This window comes from Phascolarctos cinereus, unplaced genomic scaffold (assembly GCF_003287225.1).
Source record: "Phascolarctos cinereus isolate Bilbo 61053 unplaced genomic scaffold, phaCin_HiC Scaffold_5;HRSCAF=322, whole genome shotgun sequence".
Classification (NCBI taxonomy): Eukaryota; Metazoa; Chordata; class Mammalia; order Diprotodontia; family Phascolarctidae; genus Phascolarctos; species Phascolarctos cinereus.
The window spans coordinates 12950777-12968970 of record NW_027555958.1 but is presented as its reverse complement, the minus strand read 5'-3'; the positions used below and the strand labels follow the sequence as shown (position 1 = coordinate 12968970).

Here is an 18194-nt window from a genome sequence, read left to right as displayed (position 1 = left end):
AGGAAGTCTAGATCCATGGGGGGGGGGAGAGAAGATTCGGAGGGCCCCATCCTGGACATCGGGGGTGGAGAGGAGCACCCCCACCTCCAAGTTTCGAGGGTTCTGCAGGGTCCGAAGGGAGGGGAGGGAAGACTGTGGTTTGAGCACTCAGGGGAGAGCCTCCGAAGACAGTGGCGATGGAGACATTGCCTCCCTGAGCCCTGGACCCTCTTCGCCCCCTTCCCTTCTTTCCCGCAGGCTGCAGCCTGGACCATGAGCAGGCAGCCGCAGCTGGTGAAGGCGGCGTCGGGGACAGAGCCGAGGCATCTCCCGTAGCTGGCGCCGGGGTCAGGGAAGGGGCGGCCCAGCGAGGGCCGCTGGCGCCATGCAGCCCACTTACTCGCTGACAGCGCACTACGATGAGTTTCAGGAGGTGAAATACATGAGCAAGTGCGGCCCCGGCAGCTCCGGGGGCGGCTCTCTGCCTCACGGCTTCCCCCTCCCGAGGGCCACCGCCAGCTCTGGCCGCGGCGCCTCCGGGGCCGGCTTGAGCCGCTGGAACCGGCGCGAGGTGTGCCTGCTGTCGGGGCTGGTGTTCGCAGCCGGCCTCTGCGCCATCCTCGGGGCCATGCTGGTCCTCAAATACCTGGGGCCCGGCACCGGCGGCGGGAGCGCGGGCTCCGCGTGCCCCGAGGGCTGCCCCGAGCGCAAGGCCTTTGCCCGCGCCGCGCGCTTCCTGGCGGCCAATCTGGACGTCAGCATCGACCCGTGCCAGGACTTCTACTCGTTCGCGTGCGGCGGCTGGCTGCGGCGCCACGGCATCCCCGAGGACAAGCTCACCTACGGCACGATCGCCGCCATCGGCGAGCAGAATGAAGAACGCCTGAGGCGGCTGCTGGCGCGGCCCAGCGGCGGGCCCGGGGGCTCGGCCCAGCGCAAGGTGCGCGCCTTCTTTCGCTCGTGCCTCGACATGGCTGAGATCGAGCGGCTGGGGCCGAGGCCCATGCTCGAGGTGATCGAGGACTGCGGGGGCTGGGACCTGAGCGGCGGCGGGGCCCAGCGCTGGGACCTCAACCGGCTGCTGTACAAGGCGCAGGGCGTCTACAGCGCCGCCGCGCTCTTCTCGCTCACGGTCAGCCTGGACGACAAGAACTCCTCGCGCTACGTCATCCGCGTGAGTGGCCGGCGGGCGCGGCGTGGCTGGTGAGGCGAGGTGGTCGGGCTCCCGGCGGGTCGTCACGCCTTGGGCTGGGCTGGGCTGGCGGCGCGCACACACGCATGGACACACGCGTACACACACACTCACGCTCGCACACATACGCGCACACGCTGCCAGCCGGCTTCCTCCAGGTTGCTTCGAGGCGTAGGGGCTGAGGACCCTCATCCTGGGCAGCGCACCCTGGACGTAGTGGAAACAGGGATGCCTTTGCAATCCCACCGAGCCAGTGTCACCCTGGACGAGTCACATTTGTTGCCTGGGCCTCGGTTTCCTCACCTGTAAAACACTAGCTGACAGTTAGATAGCATCTTTAATGGTTAACAGGCCATTTACCATGCTCTTACCTCCACATGCATCCCCGCGTCGCTGCCATATGGTTCCGGAGTCAGCTCCTGTGACTCGGAACGTTCGAGTCCCACGCGGACCTCTGCCCCGGGGGCCTCCAGTGTGTGAGCTGAGCATGTCCTCACCTCTATTAGATGGCCTCTAAGGGCCCTTCCAGTTCTGGATGTAGGTTCCTGTGAGATCGAAAAGGTGAAGGCCCAGAAAGACCGGGACAGCCACCCCCACTTACACTCGGACTGCCTTCTAAGCGTCTCGTGCCAGCCTGGGAGACTGGTACTTAAGGCATGATCTATCCCCATTTCATAGATGAGGAAGCCTAGGCTCAGAGACGTCAAGTGATTTACTCAGGGTCACACAGCGCCAAAGGCAGGATTCGTACCCAGGGAAACGGTCCAGATGGATGCTCAGATGCCTCTGGAGAAAGAAAGGGGCCAAGTAGAGACTGTGGGGGCAGGGAGGAGCTTAAAGTGTGTTTAAGGGGCCTGAGCCGGACCAGGGTGGGCTCTTCCTCCAGAGCCATCACTGGCTTTCAGTGCCAGAGAGGAGGAAGGAAGGGGAGAAGGGGAAGGGAAGGAGTCAGCGGAGAGAGGGGGAGGGGAGGGAGGGGAAGGAATGAAGCGGGAGGTGAGGAGGTAATTTCCCCCGGAGTAATTGCGGTGTTTAGCGGAGCAGCGGGGAGCCGCAATTTCCCAGGCCACAGGCAGGCGGGCTGGAGGGCGATGGCAGCTGAGCGGGAGTGGGTTCAGAGTGGCAGCGAGGCATAGTCGTCAGCTGTGTGTGTGTGTGTGTGTGTGTATGTGTGTGTGTGTGCTGGCAGCCAGCCCAACGGAGCTGGAGGTGTGGGGCTCCAGCCCTCCTGCTGGATATGTCCCTGGCATTCAGGCAGTGAGCAACCTGGAAACCCCAGCATCAGAGCTGCAAGGGAATTTAGAGGTGGTCTACATAAGCCCAGGCATTTTACACACGGGGAAACTGAGGCCCAAGGAGGGTGTCTGGGGATTTCTTCACTAATTCTGTGTTGGGTGCGGTTAGGGGGGCCCCGGCTGATGTTCGTTCCAAGGTGGAAGGAGTGAATTCGTATGTGTGAGCAACTAAATGTGTTTGTGTCTATGGCATGTGCGTGCATAGCGGGATAATTGGGACTATCTTTTTTGTGCTCTTTCCCCATATATGCATTCCCCCTTCAAAAAACAAAAATTTCTGTCCTCAGGTTACAGCCTCGGAAACTGAGGCCTAGAAGAGACAGGATTTGAAGTGGAAATGACCTTAGAGGGCAGAGGGTTCAAACCTTTCATTTTAGGAATGAAAAACCAGAGGCCCAGGAGGTTAAGGGAATGGCCCAGAGTCACCCAGGTGGGAAGTGGGGAGCAAAGGGCTGGACCCTCCAGTCAGAGTACGTGAGTTCAATCCTAGCTCTTCTTGGCTGTGTGACCTTAGGTGAGTCGTGTCACCTCTCCAGACCCTGGTTTGATGAAAGGGATTGGACTAGACAACCTTTAAGAGGTTATCCTCTCTTGAGATCATAAGTGTCAGAGCTGGATTTGAACCCAGGGTCTCTGACTCCAGAGCCCAGTCTTCCCAGGTCACCCCAGGGGTGTAGGGGAAGGGGGAAAAACAGAGTCCAAACTGACACCCTGGCTTCTCAGCCCTACCCTGCCTGAGGTGTGTCCTACTTTCTCTTTATTCTCCCAGATTGACCAGGATGGGCTGACGCTTCCTGAGAGAACACTCTATTTGGCCCAAGATGAAGAGAGTGAGAAGGTAAGGTGGGTGGTGTAGGAAGGGCAGAAGGGGAAACAGTGGCTTTGGTCTCAGAACCAGAGGCGGTGAGACAGGCATGGTTTCAGCACTATAGGTTTGAGGATGCCTTTGCATGGTAGTTCAGCTATTTTCCACCAAGACTGAGCTGACCTGCCTATGTGGGCTGGGCCCCCCAGATCCTGGCTGCCTATCGGGTGTTTATGGAGCGGCTGCTGAGCCTGCTAGGGGCAGAAGCAGTGGAGCAGAAGGCCTTGGAGATTCTGCAGCTGGAGCAGAGGCTGGCCAATGTGAGTATCCCCAGAGGTTGCCCAGACCCACCCCTTCCTCCTCAGAGTCCTGAGTCCGCAGCTCACAGCCCGGGGCTCCTGGCTCTCCTCTCATTCCTGGTCCTTACCTTTGTGCCTTTAGTATTGGGCTTTTTATCACAAAGGTCCCTGGAACCACAAATGGTGGGGGAGAGCATGGGGTTGTTCAGTCATTCTCACCAGCTGACTGGGAACCTGGGGGCCTCCTAGAGAGGTTTTCAGTCAGCAGAGACCTGTTAGACTGTAAGGTCTCTTTTAAAAATTTCTATTATTCAGCCAGTCAAGGAGCATTGATTAATTACCCAAGATGTTCGGGGCCATTGTGGAGGTACAAGGACAGAAAATCAAGTGGCACTCTGCTCTCAGTGATTACATTCTGATGGGAGGGACAACATATACTCATATAAATACCAATCTTTTGTCTTAATATGTCCATAATCTCTGAACATGGCCCTTCCCCCCACCCCCAACCCAGGATGCCATTCCTTGTAATAAAGATATTTTTTTAAAGAGGAAGAAAAGTAACTGACGTATAAAACCATGTCTGATAATCACACCTGATTCACACCTATAGGCCCCCATCTTTGCAAGGGAAGATGGAGGTGAATTTTCTCATCCCTCAGTCTCTATGATAGCATGAGTTTTATGGTCTTAAGAGTGGGTTGTGGGACACCAGGAGTCCTGTGGCTGTGCTATGGAGAAGGGGGTTGTGGGCAAGATGTTAGGTTGGAGAAGGGGTGCAGGTCCAGGGATGCCCCATTTACCCCATCAGATCACTGTGTCTGAATATGATGACCTACGTCGAGACATCAGCTCCATGTACAACAAGGTGACCCTGGGACAACTTCAACAGATCACCCCTCACGTGAGTAGAGCCCCTCCGTGGGAAGGGATAGCACCTTGTGGGGAGGAAGTGGAGGAGGTCTCAGGGAATCTGCTCTTTCACAGGAGACAAGGGAAAAGTGTGTGTGTGTGTGTATGTGTGTGTGTGTGTGTGTGTGTGTGTGTGTGAGAGAGAGAGAGAGAGAGAGAGAGAGAGAGAGAGAGAGAGAGAGAGAGAGAGAGACGGACAGACAGAGACAGAGAAACAGAGAGACAGACAGAGAGAGTGTGAATGTGTGAACAGACAGAGAGGAAGGAGAGAGAGAGAGAGTTTGCTGGGTAACAAGGTTAAGGGAATGGGACCTTGGAAAATTCCTATACAAGATTTTAGTGGAGTCCCTAGGAGTAGCTGATTCAGCTCAGGATTATGGGTCAAGGGATTCATAGAAACTTGGAAGGGGGAGGAACTACCAGGTCAAGGTTAGTGAGAACTCTGGGTTTGGAATCAAAGGATCTGGGTTTGAATCTTTCCTCGGTCCTTAATTACTTGTGTGACCTTGAACAAGTCACTTTCCTCTCTGATGCTCAGTTGTCTCCTTCGTGACATGAGGTTGTTGAACTCGATGATCCCTAATGAGCCTCCTAGGTCTAAGCCCCCTGCTGGCTTCTGATGCCTCTCCTTCCTATTCTTTACTGTGTCCTCCCATCCTGATCTTCCCCTAGAAAGAGAAAAGGAAGTTGGGATGGTGGAAAGAATCCTGGTTCTGAGTCAGGACCTCAGTCAACATCATGCCTCTGAAGCTTTCTTCCTGAGTGACCTTGGGCAAATTACTTACCTTCCCTGGGGATCAGTTTCCTCATCTGTAAAAATGAGGGACATGGACTTCAAGATCTCTAAGGGCCCTTTCATCTCTACATCTGTGATCTTTGTTAGGTAGCATAATGAGAAGAGTGGCTAGCTTGGCATCATCAGATTATAGACACAAGTAAAAGGGACCTCAAAGGTCGTCTGGTCCAAGGCCTTAATTTTATACGTGAGGAAGTGCCACAGTGGATAGAAAGCCAGGCCTAGAGTCAGGAAGACCTGAGTTCAAATCTAGCCTCAGACACTTACTAGCTGTGTGACCCTGGGCAGGTCACTTAGTCCTGTTTTCCTCAATTTCCTCATCCATAAAATGGGATCACGATAAGCCCTGCCTCCCAGGGTTGTCGTGAGGATCAAATGAGATATGTGTAAAGTGCTTAGTACAGCGCCTGGGGCTATGTAAAGATGATGATGATGATGATCTGAGGCCTAGACAGACTTCAATGTCTTCGGATCATAGATCTGAAGGTCAAAGGTGCCTTGGAGATCCTCAGGTCCAGCCCTCCTTTTATAGTTGAGGAAATTGAATTCCAGCTCAGAGAGGCTAGCTGAGTTGTCCAGAGACACTCAGGTGCCAGTGATGGAGGATGGGGTCTAAGCTAGTCTTTTCCGACTCAACATTCAGCACTTCTCCTGCTGGACCGCAGAACCAGAAAAGAACTGGTTTGAATCCTGACTCAGAGGCTGAGTCACCTCCTCTTACTGAGACTCAGTTTCCTTACCTGAGAAATGGGACTGATACAGCTCAAACAACTTGCTCTTCAGGGTTCTTGGGAAGGAAGTGCTCTGTGAATTTTGTGCTCTCGTTATCCCATCTTGCCTTTGCTGGTCTGTGCCTCCCCACAGCTCCGATGGAAGTGGCTGCTAGATCAGATCTTCCAGGAAGACTTTTCAGAAGATGAAGAGGTGGTGCTCCTGGCCACAGAGTACATGCAGCAAGTGTCCCAGCTCATCCGCTCCACACCCCGGAGGTAGCTGCCTGGGGGAGGGATGCTCACCCCTGAGACAGTTGCATGGTGCATGGCAGCCCTTAGTGACCCTCCACCTCCAGGGAGCCGAGGCTGACTCTCCATGTCCCTATGTCCCCTGAACACACATCCCCATATGGCCAGCTCTCTTTGGACCAAAAATTCCGCCAGGGCTTCCTACATCAGGCACTTGGTTTCTGGCTCTCAACTCTGTACAATGGAAGTGCTGGGAGACTCCTCTGTCCCTACTCTAGGAAGCATCTTGGGGCCAGCATGGGAGTCAGGGGACTTGGGTTCTAGTCCCAGCTTGGCTAACAGCTCATGAGACCTTACTTCCACAGCTGTAATAACTGCTCTGCCTTCCTCACAGGCTGCCTGAACTGGGATTGCACCCAGTCTCCATAGCTCCAGGCTACCCAGAGCACCCAGGACGGACCTGGGTTCAGATCTTGCCTTACTAGTTGTGTGACCCTTTCCCTGTGCCCTACTTCCTAATATGTTAAAAGGGAAGAGTGCTAGTAGCTGTTGGCTGTGAGATAAGACAAAGAGGCGCTCTGGAAACCTTGAACTGCTCTACAAAACTCAATTATCCTCCTCCTCGTTGTCATCATCATTGCCATCAACCTTCATTCTCCTCCTCCTTTATTATTATTATCACTACTAATGAGAGGCTTCCGTGTGTAATAGATAGAAGACGGCTTTGGCATCAGAAAGAGCTGAATTCAAATCTTGCCTCTGACATAGGCTGGCTGTGTGACCCTGGAAAAGTCCCTTAACCTCTCAGTGGCCCCAGGCAACTCTATTTTTTTGGGGGGGAGGCTAGGCACTGGGGTTAAGTGACTTGCCCAGGGTCACATTTGAACTCAGGTCCTCCTGACTCCAGGGCCAGTGCTCTATCCACTGCACCACCTAGCTGCCCCATAGCCAGGCAATTCTAATGCAGTATTTGTAAAGAAGATTCCAATGTGCATGGACAGTTTATTTACCCCAGCTGATGAAAACTGATGAAATCACAGGTCTGACCAAAAGCCTTATTGGGGATGTGAGGATTAAAGGAAATGGCTTTCCTGAAAGGCCTTGGAAAAGCTGAGAGCGTTACAGATTAGGGGCATTCTTGCCTTCTCTGCTTTGCTGTGGAGATGTGAGGCTGGGGGCTCTGGCCAGCTTCCCTCCCTGCCTGAATGCCCCAGGTCTGAGGGGCTGAGCCCAGAGCAGCCCGGCTTCATCAGCCCCCTCCACCTCTCCCTACTCCCAGGATCCTTCACAATTACCTGGTGTGGCGGGTAGTAGTGGTGCTGAGCGAGCATCTGTCCCAGCCCTTCCGATCAGCACTGCACGATCTGTCCCGAGAGATGGAGGGCAGTGACAAGCCCCAAGAGCTGGCCAGGGTCTGCCTAGGCCAGGCCAACCGACACTTTGGCATGGCCCTGGGGGCCCTCTTCGTACACGAGCATTTCTCCGCTGCCAGCAAAGCCAAGGTCAGACCTGAAGCCAATGGGGTGGGACAGAGAGAGTCCTGGCCCAGGGCCCTGGGGATCACTCTCCTCCTAGGCTCCCTTCACCTCTGGGGTGCCAGTTGTCAGAGGGTTACTGTCCAAGACTTCCTAGTCTGCAAAATGGGCATGATAACACCCTGGGATGTCATTTAGCCTCTCAGGGACTCAGTCTGCCTATCATAGTGCAGCTCCTGCCCTACCTTTCCACTCCATACACTTGTGTGTACAGTTTAGTAGATAGTAAGCTCCTTGAGGACAGGGGCCCTTTTTCTCCTTTGTGTCCCCAGCACCTAATACATCCCTTAACAAGTTCTAGTTGAACTGAAGTGAAACTAAAATCGGACACTCTAAACCAGTAGACAGAAGCTCTCTGAACTCCAGGAGACTCAACAGGGATCACACTGAAGACCCAAGCATGGGGCTGCAGAGGCAGGGGATTCAAGGACAAATCGCAGAAGCTTCCTATTTGTGTGACTCTGGGAGTCATTTCACCTCTGCAGGACTCAGTTATCTCATCTGAGAAATGAAGCAGTTGGGATAAATGGCCTCTAAGACTCCTTCCAGCTCTTCATTTCTGGTCCTGGATGGGCTCGAAAGACCCTTCTATTTTATAAATGTGGAAACTGAGGCTCAAAAGTGTTAAATCAAAGATGTTGGCCATGAATGGCAGAGGCCAGTTAGGGATGGCAGGGGCACAGTTCATTGGGGGTGAGGTGAGTCACGTCTTGCTGAAGCAGCCAGAAGGAGCTGCCTGGGAGGTCAAAGTCCAGGGTGACTCCAATCTGGGGACCCTGGCCTTATAGTGGTGACCCCTCCGACTCCTGATGCCTACCCCAACCCTGGCAGGTGCAGCAGCTGGTGGAGGACATCAAACACATTCTGGGCCAACGCCTGGATGAACTAGACTGGATGGACAAAGAAACCAAGGCAGCCGCCAGGGCCAAGGTACCATGCCAAGGAGCGGGTTTGTGGTGGGGGCCACATCTGCAGGGCTGCTAAGGGGAGGGGACAACTGCCCTTGCTCCCCAATCTCCTCCTCACCCTGGATCACCTTTACAGGCAGGGAATGGGATGCCTCCCCTCCCCCACTGCCTTTCTGGTGCTAGATTGGTGCCCCAAAGCTGGGGCAGCCTGGCCTGAATACTGTCTGGGAGCTACTGCCCCTTTCTCTCCAGGCCTTTTACCCTGCCCTCCATCAGCCTCAGGGGATGAGGCCTCAGAGCCCTTTCAGCATGGTGCGCTCACATCCTGTAGAAACTTGCTGAGGACACTCAGCTTCCCCCTTGTGTCCTCAGCTGCAGTACATGATGGTGATGGTCGGGTACCCTGACTTCCTGCTCAAGCCGGAAGCAATTGATAAGGAGTATGAGGTATGGACTCTTCAGCCCTCTGCCAGCCGGAATGCCCCCAGGCTCCCTGTGTTATGGGAGACCCAGGGAAGATTTTGTCTTCTTCCTCCTCTTCCCCCTGCTCTTCTTCCTCTTCCTCTCCTCTCCCTCCTTATCTTCCTCCTCCTCTCCCCCCTGCTCTTCTTCCTCCTCTTCCTCTCCTCTTCCCCCTGCTCTTCTTCCTCTTCCTCTCCTCTCCCTCCTTATCTTCCTCCTCCTCTCCCCCCTGCTCTTCTTCCTCCTCTTTCCCCCCCTGCTCTTTTTCCTCTCCTCTCCCTCCTTATCTTCCTCCTCCTCTCCCCCCTGCTCTTCTTCCTCCTCTTTCCCCCCTGCTCTTCTTCCTCTTCCTCTCCTCTTCCTCCTTCTCTTCCTTTCCTCTCCCCTGTTCTTCTTCCTCTTCCTCTTCCCTTGCTCTTCTTCCTCCTCCTCCTCTCCCCCTGCTCTTCCTCCTCCTCCCTCCTGTTTATCTTCTTCTTCCATCTCTTCCTCCTGCAGTTCGAAGTCCACGAGAAGACGTATTTTAAGAACATTCTGAACAGCATCCGGTTCAGCATCCAGTTATCCGTCAAGAAGATTCGGCAGGAGGTGGATAAGTCCGCGTGGGTACCACCAGCAGTGAGCTGGGATCAGCAGCTTGGGAGCCAGAGACAGTAGTCAGGCTGGCCCGGCTGTAGCTGGGGGCTTCCAAACCCAGAGAGCGGGGTCTCCTCTTTGAGAAGGACCCCAGGGACCTTCTAAGCCACCCATAATTCAGTGGCAGTCCCATTTCCAAAACTGTGACCATGAAGGGCTTCTGCTAGGAGGCCTCCAGGAGGTGGAGCCACTGCCCCTTCACGGCCCCTTCTTATGGGAGAGAGTTTCTACACTAATCCACAATCAACGTGTCTGTAACTTTCACCCGTTGTTCCTGGTTCTGTCCTCTTGGAGCAAACAGAACGAGCCTACCCTCCTTTTGTTCCACTCAGTGCTTCTGGGTCTGCCCTCCAGGGCTGGAACAGCCCTTCACATGTTTGAAGACTACTATCATGTCACCTCTGATTTCTCCCCCTAAAGCTAAACATCCTGGTCCCTTCAACCCATCCTTATATGAGAGATGTTCCAAATCCCTCCTTATCCTGTTTGCCTTCCCTGGCTGCTCTACAGATTAGCAATTATCCTTCCTAAAATGTAACGTCCAGAACTGATCCCTACTGCTCAAGCTGTTGTCTGAAGGCAGATGACAGCAGGACAATCACCTCCCTAGTCTTGGGAACTATACTGTTCTTAATGAAGCCTACCATAATACAAACTTTGGTGGCTACCATGGCTGATCTCTAGCTTGAGGTCCACTTAAACCTTCAGATCTTTTTCGTAGAAATATTTACTAGCTTGTACTGCATCTGATTATAGGCAAATGCAAGGACGCTGTGGGTGTTCATGAGGCCTGGGCTAAGGAGTTTATGAGAGAAATGAAACATATACAAACATACCTGAAAGCAAGGCAAAGAGAGGGATAGGAGTGATACAGAAGATACAGGTAGCTTAGAGGAGGGAGGGAATTGACAAGGAAGATCAGTGAGGTTTCTCTGGAGAAGGCTTTGAGGACAAAGAATCATAGGGCTGGATGGGATCTCAGAGACCCCCTCAGAGTCCAACCCCCTCATTTTACATTTGAAGAAACTGAGGTTCAGGGAAGTTAAGTGATTTGCCCAAGATCACACAAGGGCTCTTTCCATTGTGTGATGTTCCAGGGGACAGCCCCTTGCTGCTGAGTATAGGGGGGATGTATGCCAGGGAAGCAGAGTATCAGGGAAGGGGCAGATTGGGCAGGTCTCAGAATGCTGGACCCCAGGTTGGGCTTCTGTGGCTGAATGACTCTTTATGAAGGCCAATCTTTTTGTAGGTGGCTGCTCCCCCCACAAGCTCTGAATGCGTATTACCTTCCCAACAAGAACCAAATGGGTAAGTAGGAGATCAGAGGGTTTTGGGGAAGCTCGATGCCTCCCCGAGCTTTAGGAGCCCTTCTTCTCTCTGGTGAAAGAGCTGCCACCAACATGGGCCAGATCTGGAGACACGGAAGAGCTGGGTCTCAGAGAGCAGTGGGCCTGGGGAGTCCAATCAAGCTGCCTTGGGGGAGGGGTGGGGCAGGAGTTATCCCTCTCTCACTTGATGCACCACAGGCAGTGCTGGCTAATGGCTAGGGTTTGGGGAGATCCACTGCACACACGGTCCTTTCTGGAGGTGGCAGCTCCATTCTGATCCGAGTACTTTTCTGTGCAGTGTTCCCTGCTGGCATCCTGCAACCTACCCTCTATGACCCTGACTTCCCACAGTGAGTACCTCTGGGGCTTGGCCTCCTGGAAACTCCAGCCCTTGCCCATGGGGAATCTTTGTGAGAGCAGACCCCAGCCTCCACACTGCCTTGGGTCTGAGAACCACTGGGCACTGGGGAGAGATTAGCTTCAGCTTGTGGCAGGCCTGTGGCTCCCATAGGTACAGCAGGGATCATGGAACCACAAATTTAGAGCTTCAAGGATCCTTAGAGGCCAAATAGTCCATCACCTTCATTTTACAGATAAGGAAACTGAAGCTTAGAGAGGTCTGAGTGCCATATCCTGGGACACAGACCTAGGAAGCATCTGAGAAGGGATTTGAACCCAGTCTTCTTAACTCCAGCTCAGTGGCTTCATCTGCCACCCAATGAACCCAGTCATGAAAAAGCAACGTAGTTGTCTGTTCTTCAGTTTCTGGTTCAGATTTTTTTGGAAAGAGGGCAGAGGAGTCATCCCAACTCCTGACCTGGTGTTGTCTGGTGCCCACAGATCTCTGAACTATGGGGGCATTGGCACTATCATTGGGCATGAGCTGACCCATGGCTATGATGACTGGGGTAAGTAAAACCCTGGGTGCCCACTGTTCCTTTTAGCTGCCCATCCAAGGGTCTCAGCCTTGGATCCATGGCTGTATTTTCTCTACCACCATCCCCCTTCCACTCTGGGGAGCCCCAGGGTTCATGATGCCTGGTTCCAGCTGGCCTAAGTATGTGAATGGTTGTAGGAGAACACCAGTCCCCAAGTCCCTCCTATGACTGAATCTCTTGACTGAAAGCTCAGGGTTGGGGCAGGGGCCTGGGCTGAACACAGGACAGCAAGCAGGAGTCCTGGGGGCTTAGGGACTGTGGTCCCCCACAGGTGGCCAGTATGACCGTTCAGGGAACCTGATGCACTGGTGGACAGAGGCCTCCTACAGCCAGTTCCTCCGAAAGGCAGAATGCATAGTCAGCCTCTATGACAACTTCACGGTCTACAACCAGCGGGTAAGCTTCCCCCTGTTCCCAGACAGGACAGCGCTGTCCTTGTCACATCCCTGTGGCCAAAGAGCCCTGCCCAAGTCCTCGGAGGAAGAAAGTATGGAACTCCCAAAGACAAGAACATCCCAATCATTATGGGACCATGAAGAGCAGTGACTTAGGAGGCAGCATGGGATAGGGGAAAGGAACCCAAGGATCTGGGTTCAAATCCTCCCCTGATCTTCCTTTAAGGCCTTAGTATCTTCTCCTGTAAGATGAGGGGGTTGGACCAGTGGCCCCTAGAGCTAGAAGACTCCAGCCTTCCAGCTGTAGGTCTAGGGTCCCAGGACCTAGTAACTGGGGCTGGCCAAGAGCCTCAGCACTGGCCACACCAAAGACTCATGTGGTTGGGTGAGGAGGGAAGGAACTCTCATCAGAATAACCACTCTGCAGGTCAGTGGGAAGCACACGTTGGGGGAGAACATCGCGGACATGGGGGGCCTCAAACTCGCCTACTATGTAAGTGCAGTTGGCCTTCTTCCCTCCCTCCACCATCTTTCATGGTGGCCGTGGTGGGGAGGAGGGTCCTGAGATCTGGAACCAAGCTTTGTCATTCCCAAGCCCCCAGGCTCCCCTCCCCCCTCCCCTATACAGAATTGTCCAGAAAATGGGAAAACCTGGAGGGGAGACACAAGCGGAGGAAGGGCCCAGGGTGCACTGGGCTTAATGCAGCCACCAGCCCATAAAAGTTCCATGTCCCCTCTCAGGCTTATCAGAAGTGGGTGCGGGAACATGGCCCCGAGCATCCCCTCTACCGACTCAAGTACACTCACGACCAGCTCTTCTTTATCGCCTTTGCTCAGGTATGAGCCAGGAGCCTGTCTTGGGCTTCCTCCCACCTACATTTACTATTCACAGAGCTGCCTTACCTGGGGCCTCTGTGTAGGAAAGGGAGAGGGAGGGGAATGGACTTATGTATTTTATTCATCTAGAGCCTACTGTGTGGCAGGCATGGTGCTAAGCATTTTACAAATAGTATCTCAGTTAATCCTCACAACAGTCCCTAGAGGTAGGTGCTGTTATTCTCCCCATTTTACAGATGAGGAAACTGAGGCAGACAGCAGTTAAGTGACTTGTCCAAGATCACACAGTGTCTGAGGCAGGATTTGAACTCTGGTCTTTCTGACTCCAGGCAGCACTCTATCCATTGTGCCTCTTAGCTGTCTGTAACTGTTCTAAGCCTCTAACTGACAGAAAACTGGGATTTTCAAGGGACAGGGGATGAAATCCTTCTCATTTCACTGCCTCAGTTTCCTTTCTGTTCCATGGCTAGTCATTACCCTACTGTGGTTGAATGTGAAGCCAGGAAAATGTGGATTCCAATCCTGTCTCAGACAGTTGCTGTGTGACCTGGGGCTAATCACTTGACTCTCTGAGCCTTGGTTTCCTCCTGTGTAAAATGAGAGTGTCAGACTGAGTGGTCTCTGAGGCTCCTTACACCTCCATTTTGGCTTAGAACTGGTGCATCAAGAGGCGGTCGCAGTCCATCTACCTGCAGGTGCTGACCGACAAGCATGCCCCGGAGCACTACAGGTACTGGCCTTCGGGTCCCACGCCTGCCTCTGCTGCTCTTGTGGGAGAAGGCCAGAGTTCTGGGAGGGGGAGGACAGAGGAGCAGAGGGGACCCAATGCTCTGTTTGGAAGCTGCTCATCTGGGTGCGAATCTCAGCTCTGACTCTTACTGGTAGGTACCATGGACAGGACCACTTGGCCACTCTGAAAGCTTAGCTTCCTCATCTGTGAAACAGGCATAACAGTGTTTCGACTCCACTCAAAGGAAAGGGCTTTGCAGACCTTGAAGTAAGGTCTATTTGTGAACATCTGTTTTAGTCAGGAGAATCCTTGGGGTAGAGGGGCTGGCAAGCCAGCAGGGTGGACTGAAGCTTAGTCTGATACAGACAGGACGTGGGATCCTGGGAAGGTCACTTAGCTTCTCAGCCTCCTGAGAAGCCCTCAACATATTTCAGAGAAGCGGCTGACCTGCCAGGGGAAATCGCAGATCTAGGCCTTGTCTTGATTCTAAATCACAATAGCTAACTTTATAGCATTTAAAGGTGTGCAAAGTGATTTACATTTATTAGCTTATGAGGTCATGCTTATAATCATCCTTTGAGGTAGGTAGCCCCATTTTACAGGTCAGGAAACTGAGGCTAACTGGGCAGGGAAGCTATCCCCTGGGACAGCATTGAGAAAGCAGTCTTGGGACTGGTCAAGCTGAATCATTTATAGATGGGCCTGGATTTGAACCCAGGTTCTTCAGCTGCATCTTTTGACTTTGTTCTCCCTGCAGGGTGCTGGGCAGTGTGTCCCAATTTGAGGAGTTTGGCCGGGCCTTCCACTGCCCCAAGAACTCTCCCATGAACCCAGCTCACAAGTGCTCTGTGTGGTGAGGCCCAGGTGCCTAATCCCCTTCCCTGCCTGCCACCCACTTCCCCTGACCTTAGCAATTTTACTGACCCACTGCTGATGGGCCAACTGTCCTTTCCCCGAGGGGCAAAGAAGGACTCTGGTTCTCAGGGGCCTCAGGGGCTGTGTCTGGGCTATAGGAGGAAGAGAGGGTCCTTCCTCTCCCTAAGCTTCTCACTCAGGAGAAGGAAGTAAGTTTGGGGACCACAAGGTAGTTTCCATATCATTCTGGTTGCTGGTCTGAAGGACTCCTGAGGTGGGGATGGGGTGTCCATGAGTTAGGGAGCCTGGAGCCAGGAAAAGGCATGTGCTTCATGTGAGATGTTCAAACTGGGTTGGGGGGAGGGGTGGGGAGAATTAGGTGTGAGTTTCATTGCCTGATCTCCCCAAACCAGAAAGGGGCTGGGGGAATCCATTTCTTGGGGGCAGGGTCTTAGCAAGGACCAAGAAGATGGAGGACCCTGGGTCCTGGCACTGGGGTGGGCAGAGAGAGGGTGGGGAGGGGATCTGGGATACCAGCAGGGTTCAGCTTGTCGCCATATTCTTGCTGCTAAATCTGGTCAATAAAGCTATGTGACTGTCAGCTTCCATTACTCAGCTCCTTCTACCTCAACAAGATGTGTGTGTGTGTGTATGTTTGTGTATATATTTGTGTGTGTGTGTGTGTGTAGGGGGTGGGTGAGGGGAGGATTAGGGGAAGCCACCCTGCCCATAGGAAGTACAGGGCTGGGGATGGACTCCCAGGTGAACAGACATCACTAACCTCCAGCACTCTTTGGGGCTGGTAGTGGATAAAAGCTGGCCTCAGTCAGGGTGGGTTCCACCCCTGACACATACCAATTTTGGAACTTCTCAGCACCCCCAAGCAACTCTCCATGAGTCTTGATCTGCATGGATAGAGGAACCTTCTACACCTCCCCAAACCTCTCTCAAGCTAATATTACTATTTTTAAATTTTTTAGGCAATTGGGGTTAAGTGACTTGCCTAGCGTCACACAGCTACTAAGTGTCAAGTGTTTGGTCTGAGGCTGGATTTGAACTCAGGTCCTCCTGACTTCAGGGCCAGTGCTCTATCCACTGCACCACCTAGCTGCCCTTAATGTTACTATTTTAAAAAGTTGGAGCATAGATTTGGGGCTAGAAAAGACCTCAGTTCCAACCCTTTCATTTTACAGATGAGGAAACTGAGGTCTGGAGAGAGTGATTTTCCCAGTGTCCACAACTAGGAATTGTCAGAGGCAGGATTTGAATCCTGGTCTTCCAGGCCAGGAGTAGAAGACCAGGTTTCTAGTCCCAACACTTACTAGCTGTGTGACCTTGGCCATGCCTTATAACCTCACTGATGGCTAAGTTTTGGGATATAGCAGTTTAAAATGGGGTGAAGGATTTACTTTAAAGGGCAAATGTTTCTAGGCAGCTGCTGGCAGCTAGATATACCCTGTCCTTCTAGCAGGGGCACCACTCAGCTTTCCTTGGGAGCTTACACTCCTGATCATGAGTGGGGTCCATGAGCCATGTTCTGTACCAGATGCAGCCTGAGTAAGGGGCTCAGGGATTTCCCAAGGCTCCTCTTCCTGTTAGTACAGCTTTTGGACAAAGGTGGCTGGCATCCAAGCTCTAGGTAATGGAAGCTTGGGATCCAGCTGGCTCCCATCCAAGGTTGGCTCAGGACAGCACGTTGGGGGACATAACTCATGCTGCACAGTCTGCTTGTTTCTTCTTAGGCTGATGCATTTTGGAGCTCTGTTCCAAGACGTTGGTGGCTGGCCACTATCAGCGCTAATTCACAGCCGTGATGACTCAGGGATTTGACCCACAACCACCTCTTTGACCCTCAATGGCCTCACCTATCACATAAAGAACACCACATTTTACCTGCCTGAAGACAGAGGACTTGACCAAAAGGTCTCCCTCTTCATAAAGAGGGAGGGATCATGAGATATAGATATAGATATATAGAATAGAATGCTGGACTGGGAGTCAGGGAGATCTGTGTTCAAATTCTGCATTTGCCTCTGACATTACTAGCTGTGCAACTCTGAGAAAGCTAAAAGAATCAGCACATAGATTCAGATTTGGAAGGGAAATTTTAAGTTAAGTCACTTTTCAGTCATGTCCAACTCTCCGTGACTCCATTTGGGATTGTCTTGGAGTGGTTCACCATTTCCTTCTCTGGCTCATTTGATAGATGGAGAAACTGAGGCAAACAGGGTTAAGGGACTTGCCCAGGGTCCCACAGCTAGTAAGTGTCTGAGGCCAGATTTGAACTCAGGAAGATGAGCTTTCCTGACTTCAGGCCCAGCTCTCTATGCACTATGGTGTCACCTAGCTGTCCCAGAAGGGAGTTTAGAGGACATCAACTCCAACTTTCTCATTTTACAGATGGGGAAACTGAGGCCCAGAGAGATTTAAGTTACTTTTCCTGTGTCCACAGCTATGAAGCGGCTGAGGCAAGGTTCTTCAGGTTTTTTTTTGTACGGGTGTAACTAGACAGTTTCTAAGGTTCTTTCCGTCCCTGTCTCTGATTCTATAAATAATATTGCAGTGCATTGGTTTGGAACCCCGACCCCCCACCCCTACCCATGCCCATTAAGTTATAATTTCCTAGAGGGCAGTAACTCTGTCATCTCTTCACGAGTTGGACTTGGAATCGAGAAAATCTGGGTTGAAATTCCCTTTAATACACTTGCTACCTATGAGACTATGAGCAAGTCAATCAGGCAATGAACATTTATTAAGCACCTACTGTGTGGCAAGCATTGTGCTAAGTGCCAAGGATAAACAGAAAGAGGAGATGGTTCTCACCCCAAGAACCTTCTGTTCTGTTGGCAGAGGCAACCTGTGTGAGTCTAACAGATACATATGTAACCATGTATAACATGGATATTGAACAACCGCAAGGTAAATATGGCAGTGGGATGGGAGGAGGAATAGCTTCCTATAGAACGGTGATGTCAAACTCAAACAGAAATGGGGCAACTGCACTGGGTGGCTCCATGGGCTGTAGATGGACTTAGTTTTAAAGCAAAATGTTATCCATGTTTTATTGTCTTTTTGTTTATTTGGTTAAATGTTTACATTTGAATCTGGTTCAGGTGCACTGGGGGTGTTGGACCCATCTGAAGCAGAAGTGACAGCTGAGCAATTTTCAGTCAGTCCACAAGCATTCTGCACTGGCTACTGTGGGTGCTAAGAGCTGGGAACACTAATACAATGAAACATTCCCTACCCACGGAGAGTTTACATTTGAATGGGGAAGACAGTAAGGATGTCATACATCCAGTGAGGAAATACAGATATTTACATAGTAGC

General features: G+C 52.5%; 1 protein-coding gene across 2 annotated transcripts; it reads left to right on the top strand.

Annotated features, from left to right (window-relative positions):
* Nucleotides 1–364: 364 nt before the first annotated feature.
* On the top strand, nucleotides 365–15154 carry ECEL1 (endothelin converting enzyme like 1). Of its 2 annotated transcripts, none has more exons than XM_021005759.1 (17): nucleotides 365–1153; nucleotides 3236–3304; nucleotides 3481–3591; nucleotides 4382–4474; nucleotides 6143–6267; nucleotides 7520–7742; nucleotides 8607–8705; nucleotides 9056–9130; nucleotides 9644–9741; nucleotides 11031–11089; nucleotides 11408–11459; nucleotides 11950–12017; nucleotides 12319–12443; nucleotides 12870–12935; nucleotides 13184–13279; nucleotides 13933–14009; nucleotides 14767–15154. In XM_021005759.1, the coding sequence occupies exons 1-17, from the start codon at nucleotides 365–367 to the stop codon at nucleotides 14864–14866; spliced, it is 2325 nt and encodes a 774-aa protein (XP_020861418.1). In that variant the 3' UTR covers nucleotides 14867–15154. The 2 variants fall into 2 exon arrangements, with proteins under 2 accessions (XP_020861418.1, XP_020861417.1); XM_021005758.1 differs by having other exon boundaries at nucleotides 9644–9747.
* The last annotated feature ends 3040 nt before the right edge of the window (nucleotides 15155–18194 follow it).